At 44.2% G+C, this 19,781-nt stretch overlaps 1 protein-coding gene across 5 annotated transcripts in view; it reads left to right on the top strand.

Moving 5' to 3' along the window:
• Positions 1–19,781, top strand: part of SEMA5B (semaphorin 5B) — a 269,780-nt gene that overhangs the window by 226,515 nt on the left and 23,484 nt on the right. For 4 of the 5 annotated variants that reach the window (XM_039700342.1, XM_039700334.1, XM_039700351.1 and 1 more), the window contains exons 14-21: positions 5,229–5,410; positions 8,467–8,610; positions 10,086–10,233; positions 11,504–11,729; positions 12,363–12,581; positions 14,486–14,656; positions 15,577–15,726; positions 16,637–16,681. In XM_039700342.1, the coding sequence (XP_039556276.1) occupies positions 5,229–5,410; positions 8,467–8,610; positions 10,086–10,233; positions 11,504–11,729; positions 12,363–12,581; positions 14,486–14,656; positions 15,577–15,726; positions 16,637–16,681 (1,285 nt within the window). Of the gene's footprint in view, positions 1–5,228; positions 5,411–8,466; positions 8,611–10,085; positions 10,234–11,503; positions 11,730–12,362; positions 12,582–13,068; positions 14,417–14,485; positions 14,657–15,576; positions 15,727–16,636; positions 16,682–19,781 lie in introns of those variants that run through there. The other variant, XM_039700370.1, reaches the window with a different exon arrangement.

The following is a 19,781-nucleotide window of genomic DNA, read 5'->3' as shown; positions in this document are numbered from 1 at the left end:
TTCAGTACGCTATTTCTGTCTGGTGGTGCTGGGATGTTTATTCCCCTTATCTTCCTTACTCCAAAGATATTTTCCCAGGAAATATTAGTCATTACTTCAATCCATCCTCAGCTTGGCAGGCTTGAGTTTTTCACTGCTGGATTCAGAGGCTTGTGTGTTTATAACCCTCCTGTGTTGAACTGGGATGCAGTGCTTCTTGATTGCCCATGCTGTTATCTCATCCTGCTTAATGCCTGTGTCTGTTGATAGGTGTGTGAGGTGTTAATCCTCTAGTTTGAACATGTCTGCTGTGGTGCACGCTAGGGAGCAAACTACTCCAGGTCATTGTTTCAAGGTCGTTAAAATCCAGCACAGAATATTCAGGAGCTTTAGCTGTTCTTGGGGTAAATTTTACATTTGTTTTAACATTCCATTGCAGGTTATTTTCTGTATAGATGCTCCTATTCTGTTACATATGTCAGCCTTGTGCTCTTTGACTGACAGGCTGCCAAGCTGTTTAAAATCCACATGCAAGTACTTCCTTTTTCTTTAACCCCTGCCACTCACTGGAACAAATTCACACTGACATGGAGTGGGATGGCTCATTTAAACACCTGCATCAGCAATATCCAAGTATTTCCTTGTATTCAGTGCAGGACAAAAGTCATGGTCAACAGAAGCAAGAGTCTAGAACAGCATGTGCAAATGAGCACTGAAAGGGAAGGGGAATGTAATGACCCAATGCCAAGCTTCATTCCTGCAAAAGACCTGTCTGTGAGTTTAGCTGGATGAGTTACTCTCATAAGAAGTCCTGGCTTTTCCCACCCTGCTTTTCTGGGCTGAGCACCAGGCACTCAGCTGTGCTGGTACAGCTGTATGTGAGATCACAGTCAAGTATGAAATGGTGTAGATTAAAAGCACCCCTCCCAAATAAACTTTTCCTAACCCAGCTAATGTTAGTGAGTTCTTCTGCAACCTAGCCCACAAACAGATGTCCTGGCACAGCTGAGAGACTGGCATTCAGCAACTTTTAAAGCCAGAACTGGCATATTATTGAATTATATCCTACATGGGCCAGGCATTTGTGTGAGTCAACCACAACACTAACACAACTTGACTGCTGCTCTTGTGCGAACAGGCTTGTTCAGAGCTAGTCTGAACATCTTTGTACAGCACTATATTGTGCCACAGATCTCCACTCTCCAGCCTTAATATTAAGGGACTTGAGATAGAGGCTTAATCATGCAGTATTAACACAATGCATGGGGTAATGGTTACTGTATGGTATTACTAGATAACATCCAGAATCTCCTAAGGGTTACTGAGGTTGCAATCTCAACCATTTTAACATTAAGAAATGGTAGCACACAAATTCCACAAACTAAACTGCTCTTCCATGTATGTGCCCATACTTTACCAGGGAGCCCTGATACAGATTGCATGTGCTTTCTTGGGAGAAGGGAGTGAGGTGCACTTTGATTTTATAAAAACACATGCATCCTATTTTGCGATATCTTACTGATGCCAACATGAGCCACCCGTAGGAAAGGAACTTTAGCTTTAACCAATAAACTATTAGCCAAGCTCATGGTGTCACTGTTGAGGATGGTGGGCAAGTCAGGAATTGAATATTCCCAGTAAAGGGTACTGTCCTCCTTATCCTGAGCCAAACAATGATCTTCCTTCCAGGTGTTCAACCCAGTCCTACTTTGTGTTTCCAGCAAACCTATTCCACAAACTAAACTGCTCTTCCATGTATGTGCCCATACTTTACCAGGGAGCCCTGATACAGATTGCATGTGCTTTCTTGGGAGAAGGGAGTGAGGTGCACTTTGATTTTATAAAAACACATGCATCCTATTTTGCGGTATCTTACTGATGCCAACATGAGCCACCCATAGGAAAGGAACTTTCGCTTTAACCAATAAACTATTAGCCAAGCTGTTTCCAGCAAACCCCTATCTTACTCATATTGCATCTGTTCCATGCTACCTAATTTTCTTGCTATCAGTGGCAGTTTCCCCACTCTGTTTTTGGGTGTCTTGTACCCTGCTATCAATTTGTGTGCACTCAGCTGCTCAGAGCTGTAGTGCCCAGGGTGATCCTGCTCTGGCCCAAACTGAAGCACAGAAGAATCTTCGGGTGATGGGATTAAAATCTGTGAATCTCTGAAAACTTAATTTTTCCGATGTCCCAGTGATTTTATACTCTGGACAGTTTTGAATGGCTTTTCACAGGAATTGCAAAAGAGTGTTACAAGGACATAAAGTTCAGTTCCTTACTCTGAACACTAGTTTGTTTCAAGGAAAATATTGCTACTTATGGAGAGTCTTTTCCTCTAGATTTGATTTTATAAATGGTTTAAGTAGTTTGACTGAAACTTTGCAAGAATTTTCAGCTTTCATCAAACAGCTAACATGGAAACTTCCAGATTAAGTAATTAAAGCTTGGCAAAATTATAAGCAGTTGATATCTGAATCCCAAGATAAAGAATAGATTAATTGAAAGAACAAGGAATGCTTCCAGTCTTACCTGTAATATCAGAATAAACATGGAAAATATCCTGGTAGCAGAGATTAGGAGTGGTCAGTGTGAATTTTTAGATGTTGCACTTGAGCTTTTTAGTTTCTACAAGAAAGAAAAAAATGAGGCCTTTAGTGTGAGTATGGCAGTTTATAAAAGGCTAGAATTCCAGAAATGGCAATACTGTCAGGTGAGAGAAGGGCATTTGATCAGATGTGTTTTTAAAGATGTCCTCTCTATGTGATGGGCACTGTGTAGGCTTCAAAGGATTTGCCTTGTAAAGGTATTCCTGAAAAAGATCAGTGCATATGCGTTTTCATCCCACTTCCTAAGTTTACTCTTTTGAAGCTATTTTCGTGGATTTAAAGATGGAATGATAATCCATATGTAATTTCTTAAGTATAAATCTTCCCACACTCACAGTGTGACATGTTTGTAAATCTCAGCATTTTGGTTATGGTTGCTTATTTGTTTAATTTTTGGGTTGTTTCCCAGTATCACTTATGAGCCAATGATTATTTGCTAGTTTGTTTTTTTTTTTAATTGATGCCACGGGCAATATCATCCCATTGATTTCAGAACAGAACTCCCTGCTGGAATCAGCAAGGCTTTCTGGCTCAAAAATGAGTAGAAATGATCCAATACTTGGATTATGACTTTTCTAAGGCAGGAGGAAAAATGAGATAAAAATCTAGTGTTAAATATCTCAAAGTACTTATTTTGATTCCCCCCCTCCAACTTCTAGAAACCCAACTGTATTGAATTTTAAACAATGTTTAAAACAGCAAATTCAACAACAACAACAAAGCTCAGTGATCTCCTCTGTGGGCAACTTGCCTTGTAACCTTCAGCCCAAAGCAAATTTTTACAACTACATGATAATCTATTGCAAACAAAGGCTTACAGCAGATGCCTGAAACCCCCAGCTGCAGCCTGAGGAGTCGAGTATCAGATATAAATGGCTTCCATGCCACTGCTGCATATTTTTAATGCTGCTCTAGATGGTTGAGAGGGGAAGATGACAACCCACCAGAGGTACATTCAGAGTGTTTAACATAGTGCCAATCTTGGAGAATAAGCACAGAGCAGCATGTTTCAGAGGATGAATGCTGGAAAGCACTCTTCCCATGGCTGTGGTTGGCTCCTTGCATGACTGCTGAGCAGGCTCACAGCCCCTCCGTGCCTCGGTTTACTTGTCTGTAAAGCAGGGACAATCATTCCCCCTCTGGGGCAGCCCAGGGGACTGATCCTGCTGGCAGCAGAGCTCAGTGGAGCATGGCACTGTGGAGTTTGTCAGGGTAGCTGGCTCAGATCTGGGGCCAGGGCTGCTTGCCAGGGGCCCAGCCTCCTCCTGCCTTCACCCTTGGTTGTGTGCATCACTGCGGCCAAATGCAGTGTTGCCTTTGCCAGCGGCTTTCCCAAAGCTGCTGAGCACCCCACCACCACGTGGGTCACCCCACAGGCATGAGCTGCTTGCAGGCAGCCACCATCTGTGCCATCTGCCTGCAAGGCCTGGCACTTTGGGATGGGGGCATGGAGGGAGCCAGCAGGGCAGAAGTTCATCATGGTGCTGTGCTTTTACAGGGAAGTAGCTGTATGCAGGCAGGGCCAGCACCAATCCCTTTCTGCATGGTGTTTCTCAAGCCAGTAGCAGAGGGGATGCCAGGAAAGGGGTGTTCAGGGAAGCTTTCAAGACATGGTCTTGGGCTGCAGGATTTTGCAGTGGTGGTGGAGTGGGCGCAAGAAGGCAGTAGCGGCCAGGAGGGATTCCAGGAGAAGCAAGTAGCACACATCCTCTCCAGACAGCCTTGAAGGCAAGGGCCCCAGCAGCCTGGTCTGCAAGCCCACAGCTTAGGGCTCCCCTAGAAGCACTGGTTAAAATGGCACAGGAGAGCAAGCTCTGACACTCTGTCTACTGGAGGGTTGTCACCAGCCCTGAAACAGTTCTGTTTCTCATGCTCTTGGTCTGCCAGGACTACTGTATTTTTCCTTCACTACAGTGTGCAGGAAGCTGTCAAGTCCCAGCCTGTTCAAGGCTGTGCAGGCATGAAGCAAAGGGCAGAGGGAACAGATAGCAATGTGGTTTGGTCTATAAATTGTCTTGAGATGAATTCTTGCTCTTTAGGTGACTCTGTGATCCTCAACATTAATGCTAGTCACCATCATGTTCTTCACTTTTTGCTCTTCGTGCACATGACCATTTAGGCTACACCTCAGTTGAGAAAGGGAAATAATTCCTACTGCAGGTTTGGGCAGGGCCAAACTCAGTGAGTCCCCAACCTCAGCTGGTCACTATGGTTATATGAACATTAACTTGGAAAATACTCTGCAGGAAGCCCTGCAGAGGCTGGAATATGATGGAGTGGGGACAGTCAGTACTGGCCATGGTGTTGCTTGAAAGGCTGAATCTGTGCAGTGTGGAACAGGGAGCATGGTGGTTGTGTGGTGTGGCAGATGGTTGTTGCTCCTGGTGTGGTGCTGGCTGGGTCGGCTCAGTGCCTGTGTGCACATGTTAGGTATGCGGCGTGGAATTTGGAGGGTAAATATTGATGTGGCATTGTCTGAAAACAACCCTCTGTTTTGAATCCTGCTCGCAAGCACAGACAGCTCCCATCGAAGATGCATCCCAATCCCCCCGGCAGCTTTCTTTGGCATTTCTATTGTGGGCCTGTCTCCAGAAATGTAAACTTGCTATTAATGACTTTTTTTTTTCCTCATAAAATTAGGTGAAAAACCTGACAACAAATGGAAGATTGGGGCCTTGGTCCCCATGGCAACTGTGTGAGCATTCAGATGGGGACAGCACAGGCTCCTGTATGTGTAGGTCACGTTCATGTGACAGCCCTCGTCCTCGCTGTGGAGGTCGCAGCTGTGAAGGGGCCAGGATTGAAGTTGCAAATTGTTCAAGGTACCTCAGCATCTTTGTGCTTCTCAAGGGAGCAAGAGTTGTGTGTGTCCACAGCTTAGCTCCGTCCTTGTGACCATGTTATTGTATCCCAGCCAATGTGAGGTGTGTGAGGTCCAGCTTGAAGTCAGTGTAAAGTGAAGAAACCTAAGGGCTCTGAGCAAAGGGCCCTCAGCCAAGGCTCTTGGAAGATGAACACCCCAAATTATTTTACACTACACCGTGCCTTAGTTTCTCTCAGCTGTACAGTGAGTAGTCACCCATCAGGAGGAGGTGAGTAAGGCAGAGGTAGTTGTCAGCCAGCTGAACAGCAGACTAAAAAAATCAATAAGCTCATAATTTTTCAGAGCTTGGGTTCCAAGGCCACTTTGCCAAAACCAAGCAGAGCTCCTTCAGAGCCACTCTTGTAAGGACAGGGCTGAGCCTAGCTCCAGGCAAGGCTTGTTTGCCTTGTTCTGGAGTCTGTGACCTGTCTGCAGCACAGTCTGTCTGCTGCACAGGTGAGAGCAGCTCGTCATCCTCTGGCTCATCCTCTGGCAGCCAGCGGGAGGATGCGGGAGGCGGCTGCCAGGACGGCACTGGAACAACACAGGCAGCTCAGCTGGGGCCAAAGCACTGCCTGCCCACGGGAGCCTGAAGCTCAGCTTTGGCAGTATGGAAGCTAAATGTCCTCCTGTAGGGTGCCCAAACAGAGCCATGGTGTTTGTGTCTGTGGTGCCCCACCACCCTCAGACCACATCGTGTCATGACTCAAGGGAAGATGATGCAGTAGTGTAAGCACTATTTAATCAGGGTGGGGGCAGACAGGATTTTGGTAAATATTGGGTCAATATAGTTTTTATCTACTTTATCTTCTCCATAAATATTCATTCCATTAAGGACAGCTGCCTCTTGACTCATCCCTGGAGATCAGTGCTGGCCTTGGCACCAAAAATTTAGCAATACTCATGTTTTAATTGGCATCTCTCCTTCCAGTTATGGGCCGTGTTGCCCAAAAGGTGTGCAGTCATTCCTGCCCCTGTGCTGCCACTGTGGGCTGACGAAAAGCCTTTCTCGGGCAGGCTTTTTCTGTCAGTGACAAATGGAAAACATGCCAGTGGGATGGATTTCTCAGCACTGCTCTGATGGCAAAAGAGGCAGGAACAGCTTCTAAGAAGGGGATGAAAAACAGATTATTCAATCTTAAGACATACGAAAACAGCATGGTTTGAAAAATAGGGACATCTGGTCATCTTACATCCGCTTCAGCCCTCAAATTTCCTTTAATTGACTTCATATGGCATTGAGATTTCTTTCTGCAAAGAGGGAGTAGGATGTTTAAAGATGAGTTCTATTAAAAAGCTGGAGATCTGAAAGTGGAAGGTGTCTTTATTTTTGTTAAAAATACTGAAACACAAATAGATGTTGAGAATTGTTGGGGTTTTGAGGATTTCTTTAGTAGAAATTACTTGCCCTTTTGCAGCAGTAACAGCAACCTTCCATTTGATTTTTTTTTCATGATTTTACATATAATATATGTATATATATATATAATATATATAATATATATATATAATCATTCTTTTAGGTTAAAGAGTGGGGATGTAGTAGGTAGTTTAAAACATAGCAGAATAATATGGAATAGTAGGTTTTTTATATGAGTGGATTTCTTGTTCTTTGACCTTGTTTGGAGTGGGAGAGGGGAAGGGAGAGAGGGAGAAGGATAAGAGAACAAGAAGAGGAGGGGGGAAAGATCTAACAGGGTTCTGAAATAAAGCTGCCAAGAACAGGCAAGAGTTGATAAAAAATACAAAACCTGTGAAGGGCAATGTGGGTTTTAACTTTCATCCTCTGCTCTGATTGGTGCTATGCCAGAAAATACTTCTTGCCAGCAGTGTTATTAGTTCAGTAAATGCTTTGAAAATTAACATCTGTTTTCAAGCTTAGCTTTCAAGAGTCAGAGAGCACCTGAGTTGTTTTTTGACTATATTTTTTAGAAAGGTTTTTCTTTTTAAAAAAACACACCCCAGGAAAGATATTTTTTGGCTTAAGGCACTGAAGTGTCAAGATTAGGCAGTTTTATAAGACAGAGCATTACCACTGGCTCCATATGAAATGAAACCTGCAGCACAGAATGGATGAGATATGGTTCCTCCTCTCCTGCTTCAAGGTCCAGTGCAGCCAAATCAGAGGAAGGTGAGCTTTAATAGATGCAAGATTTTAAAGATTAAAATGTTGGCTTCTGTGTAAGCACATGTTTAGGCACCTGCACGTGCTCAGCCTCTCACAGGAGCTTTGCCAGTGTCTCCAGCGCTGAGGTGTGAACTAGGCAGTTTTACATCACACTGGCTGCAGGCTGTGTTACCACTGTTCAGCAGAGATGTGATCACTCATTAAACCATGAAACTCGATCCTGCCTCTGAGCTCTTAATTGCCTCTGGTTTCTACAGATTTAAGGTCACACTGCAGTGACGTCTGCAAGCGGCCATGAAAGCTAGAAGCAATTATTGTTATTTTTAATGAAATTTGAGATTTCCACTTAATACGATTCAATGCTGAAGGCTTTAGGAAAACACAGGATATTATGAGGTTTGTGCTAAAAATATGGGAGCTGGCAGTGATGTTGCTGTAAAAGATTCAAAGTATCAGTATCTACTGAATTAGCAGAGGGTAGGTTTTTTACATCCTTCAGCACAACTGGCATTCATGATCCTCAAAACCAGAACTTTGTGCAGAAGAGTTCAGGACATACAACTTTGCGATCAGCCATTGGGTCAGAAGAGCAGGATTATGATACATGGGGAAGATGATGGGGAGTAGTCAATGAAAATTACACTAACCACACTATTTCCCAGTAAATCCTAGGAGATATTTTCAAAATCATTCAGCATTGGCTTAGTTGTCTTCCTTTCCAATTCTTAGAGACTTCAAAGGAAAGAAAGTTAGGCCACTGCTAAGCACTTTTGAAACTCCCTTTTAAAAAACTCCCCCAGTACAAAGACTGGTTGAAATGAATGATCTATTCTTCCCTGAGTTCAACACTTCTCCCATACTCTGTTCTCTCTCATCCTTTTTGCTAGAAATGGCGCTTGGACACCGTGGTCTTCCTGGGCCCCATGCAGCACCTCCTGTGGGATCGGCTTCCAGGTCCGGCAGCGCTCCTGCAGCAATCCTGCACCACGGTATGGGGGCAGGGTCTGCGTTGGACAGAGCAGGGAGGAAAGGTAAGGGTTGTCCATGGTGGTGTGTGCTCATTCCTGTGGCTGTATTGGCAGCTGGAAGTGGTGGCTGGGAAGGCAGATGGAGGCTGTGGGCTCAATGCGCTGAGCGGAAGCAATCCTGGAGCCTGGGAGGGATGTGGCTGCGTATGTGCATGGACACCCTCTTTCAGTGAGGGTGAACATCAGGCACTTTCCAGCTGCCCTCACTCCCAAGCAGGACCCTTCAGAACTCTGCAAGTATTCCTGTCCCACGCAGACGGCTGACCTCCTCCCTGAAGGGAGAAGCTGTGCCTGTTGTTGGCACTGGAGAGTTTATGGACACAGTTACTCCATTCTGATTCATCCCTGGAGTGGCAAATGAGTATGTGCAGTTTTCACTGCCAGTTGCACCATTTCCAAGTCTCTATTACTTGTGCTGATGCTCCAAAAGCAGTTGAAGGCAAAATACAGCTTAACTCACAGATTCAGGCTTGAGTTTTTGCAGGTATGTTATCAGAAAAACATATTTTCCCCCCTCTAAACTATGAAAATTTCACACAAAATTACTAAAAACCGAATGCTTTCTGAACCTACAGAGCCATCTGAACTATAGCCCTTTTTCAAGCTTGGCCCCTAATGAAATACATGCTTCAAGGCATCCCAACTTCCTTCCAGGCCTGACATTTCATTAAAGGCCACCTCTACTTGGCAATAGACTGTTGCTTGTCCCTTGAGTGGTCACTAAGACATATGTCTCTGCATTTCTCAGAATAAAAAGAGCAATTCATTTGACTTCCATATTTCAAGACATTTTAATGTTTGGTTGGATTTGTGTCCATTCACAATGGTCCTTTTTGGGTTTAAAGACTACCTCTTGAGTCAGTTGCAGTTCTATGTGATTAAATTTGAGAACAATATTGATTTAAAAGATGAACAAAATCACAGTTACTTTTGACACAGAACATGAAATAGCATTTGCCTGCTTTTAGGTGCATATAGGATCCAGTTGCAAACTCTAGCTTGTTAGGGCTGAGGCAGCAGTAAAAGCCAGATAGTGTGAAAAGAAGATTGTGAGGTGTTTAGTACCTGCCAGCAGTGACAGATCACTGTTGAGTTGTCCTCCCACCAGTCATCCCATTTAGAATATTTGCTATCCACTCTTTCTTTGTGACACTTGGGCATCAGTTTATGAGCTCTTTTGTGGATTCGGTGTATGTGGAAAAGTTTTGAGACAGAGCACTTGAGAAAACCTGATCTTGACCATTTACTCCAACCATCTCACCGAGCTCAGCCTGATTAATCACTCCCATTTGATACAAAGGCTACATTTCTCTCCATGGACAGGAATATTGCTAATCTGATGTTGTGTCAGCCACTGCTGACTCTCTGTGCATGCATCAGTTGTGCCCAAATGCAGTGTGCAGTCTTGCGTCCCACACCATTTCCTCCCTTGGATGTGCTGACATGGAGTTTTTTAAGCAATGCACTTTTTCTTTCAGATTCTGTAATGAGAACAGTCCATGTCCATTACCGATTTTTTGGTCTTCATGGGGACCCTGGAATAAGTGTAGCGTGAATTGTGGTGGAGGGATTCATTCAAGGCAGAGGTCCTGTGAAAATGGAAACACATGTCCAGGCTGTGCTGTGGTATGTATTATTTATTGACATTGCATGAGGGGCACCTATTGACAGTAGCATTGAGGAATGGGGTATTTAGCTTCTCTCTCCATTGTGGTTTTATTTCTCAAGCAAGAAGAAAATGCTGTCCTCAGTTTTTGCTGCAGAGGATGCTGAAATGAACTTGGAAACAGAGGGGTGACAGATTTAGAGACAGACTTGTGTACGGAGTTCTTCCTTAGGCCTCTGTAGGCTGATATCAAGTCCTTTACCTGAAAGCTCTGGACACGTTCTTTTCTTCTGTCCCACTCCCAGGGATGATCCTGTTGAGTCAAGGAGGCCAGCCACACACATCAAAAATGAGTTGCACTGTCACACTTGAGTAAACAAAAGGTCCAACACCCCATTGGTTCTCTTTACTTTCCCACTGGTGTTCCAGCAGCTGTTTCCTGCATCCATTTTAATTGGTTGTGTGGGGCTTCATTTCAGTGTAAGCAGATTTGATCTGGAACCTCCCATTTCTTACCAAGATATTTGGCATTTACACTAGAATCATGAACTCCTGAAGCATTACATTTCTTCCCCTCTGCCAGAGGAGAGTTGTTTATTTAGTTAATTTAAATCAAGAACACAAATGTTTGTCACTGGAATTCCTCCCATTAGTGATGAGAATTGTAAAACCCTCAAATCCCCCCATTCCCAGCCAGCCAGAATACTGTCTGTGCTCAATGGCTGCTCTAGACCAAGGATGGCAAATTGTTCATAACCTTCACTAGAGAGTTTGAAAAGCCAACCAAACAAAAACAGCTGTAAAAAGATCTACTCTAAACCCTACTATTAAAAATAAAATGATAAACTTTCAAGGAATAAACCTTGCTGACATTTTGTCCTCTTGAGGCTTCTCTAGGCTGACCTGAGAAGAGTATCTCAGGGTCAGAGCAGAAAACTTGTTTGCTGTTATTATTATCTCTTGCCTGAATTATTCTCCTGCCGATAATGAACCAAGCTGTTGAAGCCCCAAAGGACTTTGAGTCAGCAAAGAAACACAAACCTGAGGGAGACATAAAAATAGCAAGCACAGTTTACCCTTGAGGTCCACCTATATAGCACGCTGCCTCCATAATCACCACATTTTGTGCCGTGCCCAGCACTGACTTGTTCCTGTGAGGTCAGATAAGGTGGATGGGGATTGTTTGAGATCTAGAGTGCCCCCGTTGTTTTCTGAAGTGTAAATAAGCCTCTGCCAGTGAGGCTGCTGCTGTTTAATAAGTAAGGAGGGAGTGGTTTTCCTTCTTGGCAGGAATACAAGACCTGCAACCCAGAGAGCTGCCCAGAGGTGCGCAGGAACACACCCTGGACCCCGTGGATGCCTGTGAACATCACCCAGAACGGCGCCCGCCAGGAGCAGCGCTTCCGCTACACGTGCCGGGCGCAGCTGTCAGACCCCCACGAGCTGCAGTTCGGGAGGAAGAAAACTGAGAGCCGCTTCTGCCCCAACGATGGCTCCGCAGTGTGTGACACTGACTGTACGTCCTGCCAGCCCCGAGGGACCCTGGGGCAGGCCTAGCTGGGGTGGTGGAAGGGACATGTCTCGGAACAAGCCCCTGACTGTGGCTGCAGTAGTGGCAACATGTACGCCTGGTGTCACTGCAGAGAGGCAGGGATGGGGAGAGCCTGGTGACACAGATATACAGTTGTGAGCTCTGTGCTTATGGCAGTGTGAAGATTTGTTCTTGCTCTGCTAGGCTGCCCCAAAGATAACAGGCGAGTAATGAGGGTGTAAAGAAGAGAAGAGCTGTTCTCAGGACAGTTTGTCTTTTCTTTCTCCCCTTGCACACTGTCTCAGGTTGTTCCCTACAGGACTGCTGTGATGCAAGGCAGCATCTTGAGGGCACAGCCTGGACTGCCACAATTTGCTGCCCAGGGAGGTGATTTATCAAGGTTACCAGCAGACTTAGTTTGTATGTGTACAAATTTCTTTTTCTGTCTAGTTTAGCTGTAGCTCTGGGGAAAAAAAAAACCTCTTGCCAAGGGCTTTCAGCAGAACTATTCTGCAGGGCACACAGATCCTGATTTTATTCATGAGCTGAACACCTTTTTAAATGCCCAACAAATGATTAATTTGTGATCTTATGGCATCTTGTTTGTTTTCCTTGAAGCTCTTGTTGATGACCTCCTCAAGACTGGTAAGACCTCTGCACGGATTATCAATGGGGGCTGGTCCTTTTGGGGGGCCTGGTCTTCCTGCTCCAGGGATTGTGAGCTGGGCTTTAGGATCAGGAAGAGAACATGCACAAACCCTGAACCTAAAAATGGTGGCTTGCCCTGTGTGGGGTCAGCGATGGAGTACCAAGACTGCAATCCTCACCCCTGCCCAGGTAACCATGATGATCTTCCTGCATGAAATTCAGAGGTGTTTTCCTAAATCTTAATGGTAGAGCAACAACCACAACCACAAAATCAGTATTTCTAAGCTGCCCTTTTTTTTCTTTTATTTTCTTTTTTTTTTTTTTTTAATTTGGGGGATTTTTCCTTATGTTTTTTAAAGCTATTGTAATGACCCACATATGTTATCTTTAGTGCTGACTTAGGCTTCACCTCAGCTCAGAGGGTAACACAGCCACATCCTCTAGAGGACGTAGTATGGTGGCTTGTAGCAATCCTTTGCTTCAGGAAGGTTTGCTGCTCCATCCAGTGGAGGGCATCATGGTGCATCTGCTCTATGAAAAGGAGGCAGGCTTAATAAATGTGGCTTAATACTGTTTAGAGATGCTTGATGTGGCGGTTCTACTTGTGAACACTTATTTCTTCCCCCTCTCCTGCTTTCGTATTGTTCTTGCGATGGGCATCTACTCTTGACATCAGTTACCATTTCCTGCACAGCCAGCAGGGAGTATTCTTGCCTGGTTTCCTGGTTTTCGAGTTTGTCCTCATGTTTATGTTGCACTCCTGGTCCAGAATAGTAGTAATAGACCATTGACGACTGTATTCTCTCTCACTTATCATTTTCCTTGCTCTGTAATAACTTTCTAAAGTAAATTTAAGTGATCTTACACAAATTACTTTGCCTCTTTGCAGCTCCAGCAATTATCTACCTCTGGCAATATAGTTTGTGGCCTACACTTGAAAATGCTCTATTATAGTAGTACTATTATGATTCTAAAATTCAATACAAAGATAAAATTCAAATGCAGATATGATCAGAATGTGCAGCAAGAGTACAACAGGAGTGTCAAATATTGCACTCTATGGCCTATAAAAAGGAAATAACTCTAGCACTATAAAGGCAGCTATTAGTACTATTTTGGAAGCTCTCAGTGGCTTTTTCACTAATGTCTGTGCCTTTTTTCTGTGCTGTTTTCTCCCCTTGGACACTCTGATGTTTTACAATCTGTTCTGGGTGCATGATTACTATTTCTCTGTGTCTCCCTCCTTCCCTGCCTCACTCAATGTGTATACACAAATCCTGGGTTTATTTTGCTCTAAGTCATCAGGTTATTATCTTCTGAATTAATGGCATGTGGACCTGCAAACCAGGCAGTTTAGTGGGTGGGGGGTGGGGGATTCAGGGATCTTAAGTCCCTCCCTAGTTTTATTATTAACCTCTTATGGGGTTATGCTTAGATCATAGAGTGGTTTGGGTTGGAAGGGACCTTTGAAGGTCACCTAGTTCAATGTCCCTGCAATGAGCAGGGTAAATAAATAAAGCCTCTGAGTTGCTGTTTCCTGAAGGCTGGAACTAGAGGACTTGGGCCTCCCACAGAAAGGTGCCATTTAAGCTCAACTTCAGTGCTACAGCACTTTTTTCCCAAGTAAATCAGCTGTTGCTATGAAGCTTCAGGAGACAACGTAGTAGTCACTGTAGTAGTAGCAATAGTAGTAGTAGTAGAAGCAAAGTAGTAGTAATAATAATAATAACAACAACAATAATAATAGCAACAATGCTGTTTTATAAAAAGGAAAGGAATAGAATGGAATAGAATATTTCAGTGAATTTTAAGGACTACAACAAAGAATAGTTTCTGGTTTTGGCACTTCATGATGCAGAGTTTTTTTCTGCATAGATTTCATTCTGCATCCACAGAGTGAAGTGGATTTGTACCCTCTCTTGATGTGAAGTTCTTGTTGTCAGGCCCAAATTTCCTGGGGTGCAGGAAATTGCTAGCTAGTGTGGGCAGGGTGGATGTGCGAGGTGAGACACTGGGGATCTCCAGCCTTGCCACAGTGAGAGGAGTAACCAATGGCCTCTACCTGTCTGTGCTTGCTTTTCAATGTCCTCCAGTGAAAGGCTCGTGGTCTTGCTGGACTCCCTGGTCTCACTGCTCGGCCACCTGTGGGGGTGGGCACTACCAGCGCACGCGGACCTGCACCAACCCAGCTCCGTCCAGCGGGGAGGACATCTGCATCGGGCTGCACACCGAGGAGGCCCTCTGCAACACGCACCCCTGCCAAGGTAGCTGCTCCTCATCCCCGCTCCAGCTGGCTTCCAGGCTGCTGGGAGCAAGGCACAGCTGCAAAATGTTTACAATACAAATCAGAAACACCACCGGTTACAAGGTTTTTTGTCATTTATTCAATGTCTGTTGAGCCAGGGGATAAGGAGACATCCCAGCATTAACTGCAGTGAAACCCTTTCCTCTTTGCACGTTCACTGGCCCTTGCTCTGGCATTCTGGTGCCAGTCAAGCAGAATTTTGCTAACGGTTCATCCCTTTCAAGTAATAGAAAAAGCAGGAGCTTGGTTCTTCAATGTGGAAGTTGACCTGACAAACAAAAGGAGTCATGAGGCAGCAATCTGCACAGCTGCTGAAGGACAGTCTTTCCTTTTTGTTTCACAGACAACAGATTCAGCATGTGCTACAACTCAGTGGACAGGGTTTAGATTTGTGCTGGTTTTGAACTACCTTTGTGTATTCCTGATCCTGTGCAGGCTGACTCCTGTCCTTAGGAACCTCAGCAAAACTCTGTGAGTGCTCCACTTTGTACTGGCTGCTTGAGGTATCTTTGGGAGGCCACATCAAAGCTTGGAGGTCTGGGTGCAACATTGCCCCCACCCCGCTCCTTGTATGTCTTTGACATGCAAGGATATATATCAGAGAACTGACATAGGAGCTTTTAAAACACCTTTGTTCTGTGCAGTGCTCCACCAAGGGTTAGTTTAGTCCATATTAAGAGAACTACAGCCTGACAAGTAGGGTGTGATGCTTGCACTGAGAAAATTAAATCACTAAGAACTCATGGAATAGATGTGTGAGAGAGGCCCAGGCCAGGATCTAGGATCCTTCAGCATGGGAGAAGTCTGGTATCTACAAAGCATCCTTTTCCTTCTTGGTGACGCTGTGTGTGTGTGTGTTTTCCTGACCCTGGGTTTCAGGTGGCTGGTCAGAGTGGTCAGAGTGGAGCCTGTGCAATGAAGAGGGCATCCAGTACCGCAGCCGCTACTGTGAGGTGCACAGCCCGGACTCTTCCCAGTGCGTCGGAAACAGCACTCAGTACCAGGAGTGCCTGTACAATGAAATTCCTGGTATGTACCGTGTCATCCAGGAGGACAGGGTGGGCCAGTTCGGGAAAGCAGCTCGTGCCTGGACTGTCAAATTAGGCTGAGATTTTCTCTATTAAAAATTGTGCTTGGACGCTTCTAGAAAAACAAGGAAATAGATAAACGTTATAAATTCCCTTGTGGCAGACACAGGATAAATGGCTTTCCCTTAAGCAGCTTAACATTTCTTTTAAACAGAATTACCTTGATCCGTAACGAATAACTAGTATTGCTTCACCTCAACTGAAGCTTTTAAACTTGTATGGTTTGTCTTATGCTGGGCTATAAAAATTGTCTCTGTTCTCAGTATGCATATGGGCAACAGAAGGTGGTTGATTTCCAGTATCCGAAAAGCATCCCAAAAGAGATAAGAATTAAGGTGAGGCAGATGCAGAAAATTGGGGTATGAAGGTGGGCGATTAATCCAGGGTCTTACAGAGCAACACTGTTGATGGACAGATGGTCATCAGCATATTCCACCATGTGCTTTCTGGAAATTGAATCTCTCAGGCAAATATCTGATATGGGTCTAGACTGAATAATGCCTTTCCATGTGCTCTTCTTTTTGGATTACAGTGCACTGACTTTAAAATCTGAGATCTCTAGGCAATGGTATTCTTTTTCATGGTTTTTTCAGCTAACATCTTTTCCCTAAATTGAAGAAGCTAAAGAGTGATCAGGTAACAGTACTGAAATTATAAGATCTTTGGAGAGGTTTTGTTGCATGTGTTTCAAACCATGAGCTTATAATTCAATTTAGAGAGACTCTCATCTTGCTGCAGAACATATTGCTGCAGACACCTTCTTGTGTCTGAAACACAAAGGATTTAATTACTTGAAGAAGTAAAGGGATGGCAAAATGATAACTTTCTCCAATCTTCTTTTCTTTGTTTAGTGATCCTGCCAGCCTCCAGCATTGATGAGAGCACGAACTGTGGAGGTAGGTTACCACTAACTATATATCTTATTTTTATCTTAACCTGACTTCTTTTCTCCCTGTGCAGTATCAACCAAACCATTAATCTATTCAGCTCATATCCCACTGATAGCCTTAATTCCACTGGAGTCTTGCTGTCTGAGTCAGACTGGAGGAATGTATCTCATGTCCACTTGTCAGGTCCAAGACTTTTATTTATTTGGAAGTTTGGGTCGGCCACTGAGGGTCATTAATTACCAAAGAGCAATTGCTTGTGCCTCTCTACCTCCAGGGTAAATGGTTCAGGTGGAAGAAAAGGTTATTCCCCATTCACCACTGTAAGCCTCCAGCTGTTTGGAGGCAGGTGTTTTTAAATAACCTATAAAGATTTCAGTGAACAGGGTCTCTTAGAGAGATCCTTTGCTGATATAGGATGAGATTAGAGGTTTATACTTGTCCTCCAAGCACTTGCTTTCATTCAAGTTCTCACCTCTCACAGAAACTGTGTCTCCTTTCTGCATGTAACTTGGAAAGGTCCGGCCATTAGTGTCACTGACTGCCCTGGGAGCCCCTATGATAAAAATGCAGACTGAAGAAAACGGCAGGTTCCTTTAACATTTTAAAATGCTAGTTTCACACTAACGGCCATGCCAATTCCTGCTAGCGTCACATCTCTGCTTTCCTGAAATCCAGATGATCTTCAGGCTGCCAAAATCTCTTTTCCCTGTAGAGATCATGGCAAAAACAGGCACGCCACCTGTGGCATGGAAATGTGGCTTCTCAGTTTGCAGCTGAGGGCCATCAATGGAATTAAGATTTGAGCCCCTGCAATGTAACATTTGGCTTCCTGCATCACTCTTCCCTCTGAGGGTGAAGTGGCTCTGCTTTGATTCCAGGATCCCTTGCACTCTACTGTTATGCAGTGTACCGACATTTCATTCTTTTCCACCACCACTGCATTTGCTGTTGCTATCTACATTTTGCCATAGCTAATATTATTTATTAATGTAGTGTTCTACAATATTTGGCAAAGAAGCCAATCAATAGAAATTCTGTTGATGCATCTCAGAAAATCTATATTTTCAAAGTGATGAACCAGAAAGCTTTCCCCTGGGGACTCACATGCTGCAAACAAAATAATATTATTTTTTTCCCCCTAAGATACAGCCAAAACTAATTTGAAAAATCAGATGGGTGTTTCAAAGGTGAGAGTGAAATACGAGAGAGCTGTATGTTGTGACTTGCAAATGTGGCAGTGAAATGAAACATTCACTGCAATATAAGCAAAGCTGGGCAGGAGGAGAACGTGGCAGCATGTCATGTGGCTTTACTGAACACAGTTGCATATTCTATGTTTTAGGAGCAATGAAAAAAAAGCAGAGGTTTTTAGAGAGGAAATTTATTTTTGAAAAAATCTTGTGACATTTAGTAGGAAATTATATTTCTGCTGGGTTTTTTTAAACCATCATACAAAACAATAGAAAATGGTAATATTGCAATGGAATTTTATAATGTGGTTTGAAAAATAAATGTAGCTCATCAGTCTAATAAATTCTGTATGGTCTGTATTGTAATTATGATTGAAGTGCATTACTTTGCTGTAGAACTCTATTGGTTTTGTTCTTTTTAAAATCAGAAGGATATTTTTTAAATAGAGATTAGACGAGAGCCATTGACTAATGGGCAGAATCTGCTATTTGAAAAGCATATCACTTAAAATGTAAGATGGCACCAAAAATCTGCACACCGTGATCAGACTAAGAATGAGCCTCATTTAAAGCCACTCTCTGAGCAGCCCCATTTCTCTGCACACAGTCAAGTCAACATAGCAGTCTGTCCAAATGAATTGGCTTTTTAAGTGTTACAGGAAATTTACCACTGCAGTCGCCACTGAGGCGATGTGACTGACCCCGGGGACAGCTGCCCTGGGGCCAGCAGTCAGGGGGTCCCCTCGGGCTCTAGGGCCTCTGTCATTCCCATTTGAAAGATGGCAGAGCAAAGGCAGAGGAAAGGCAGAAGCATTTGGAGCCAAATAGCTCATTCTTTTCTGTATAGTCCCCCCTGCACATAGCAAAATACAACAGGGTCATAAAGTTTTGCCATCCCATAATGCCTCTGGTTGCTTTGATAACTTGGTGCCTCTAATGGTCATTACTGTTGGTTCTGTTGTCAGAGATCTGGTGGTGGTGGGTTTTACTGTGGGGTGTGACACTCCGTGAGGTGAGGGGGGAATGAGTTTGACTTCCCCCAGCAGTCAGAGCTGTGAGTCAGGTACTTGCCAATGTGTGGGATACCCAGCTACAGATCCTCCCAGAGGTCAGTGCTGACCCTGAAGGGTGCTGTTGCAATCCCACATGGAGACATCTCTGCAGGAGTCTTTTACAGTCCAAGAGCTTTTCTGTTTGAAGTATTTGCACTGTAGCTACCCTGCCGGCACCTGCCTGCAACTGATTTCCTATCTCTGTAATTTGCCAAGAAAGCCAACAAAGAAGTGTTTTGCAAGCACTGTCCCCCTTTCCTTTGTCTACTTTATTTTTCCTGTTCTCCAGAGGAGCCCTATTTCACTGTTAGCACTACAAATACACCTCAGAGGTAGCCCAGACACAACCAAGGCAATGCCATCCCATGAATAAGCAAGAATGCTGAGCACACTTGGATTACAAGGGGGAGGAATGTGTATCTCCCCCACCCTACACACAGTCCCATAGGCATTTTGGGCAGCTGACAAAAAGTGCTTTTCCCTCCCTTCCTTCCCCTTCAGAAACACTGAGCATTTTTATCCCCTTATTTCCATGACACGCACATGCTTTGGAATCCATTAATGTGCATTGTTTGTATGGCTCATTTCTTTAGCTGTCAGCTTAACATAATGTTTAGTTTCAATATCAATAGAGGGGAGAGAGGAGAGACAGGGAGGGAGCTTTGAGAAAACAATGCATGAACCTGTTAAACTGCACAAGGCAGAGCTGCAGTGGGGAGACCGATTTGCAGGGAGATTATGTCAGTTTATGTTAGAACGTAAGACTCTGGCTTCAACAGCTTATTAATGTTGATCCCGAGATGTCACTGCTCTGATTTGCACCTGTGGTCTTGTCAGGGGAGGGAAAAGGACTGTTCTTCAAAA

The sequence above is a fragment of the Passer montanus genome, unplaced genomic scaffold (genome assembly GCF_014805655.1).
Source record: "Passer montanus isolate IOZ18808 unplaced genomic scaffold, ASM1480565v1 scaffold1, whole genome shotgun sequence".
Classification (NCBI taxonomy): Eukaryota; Metazoa; Chordata; class Aves; order Passeriformes; family Passeridae; genus Passer; species Passer montanus.
Note: the sequence above shows the minus strand (reverse complement) of the source record. Positions and strands in the feature narration are given on the sequence as shown.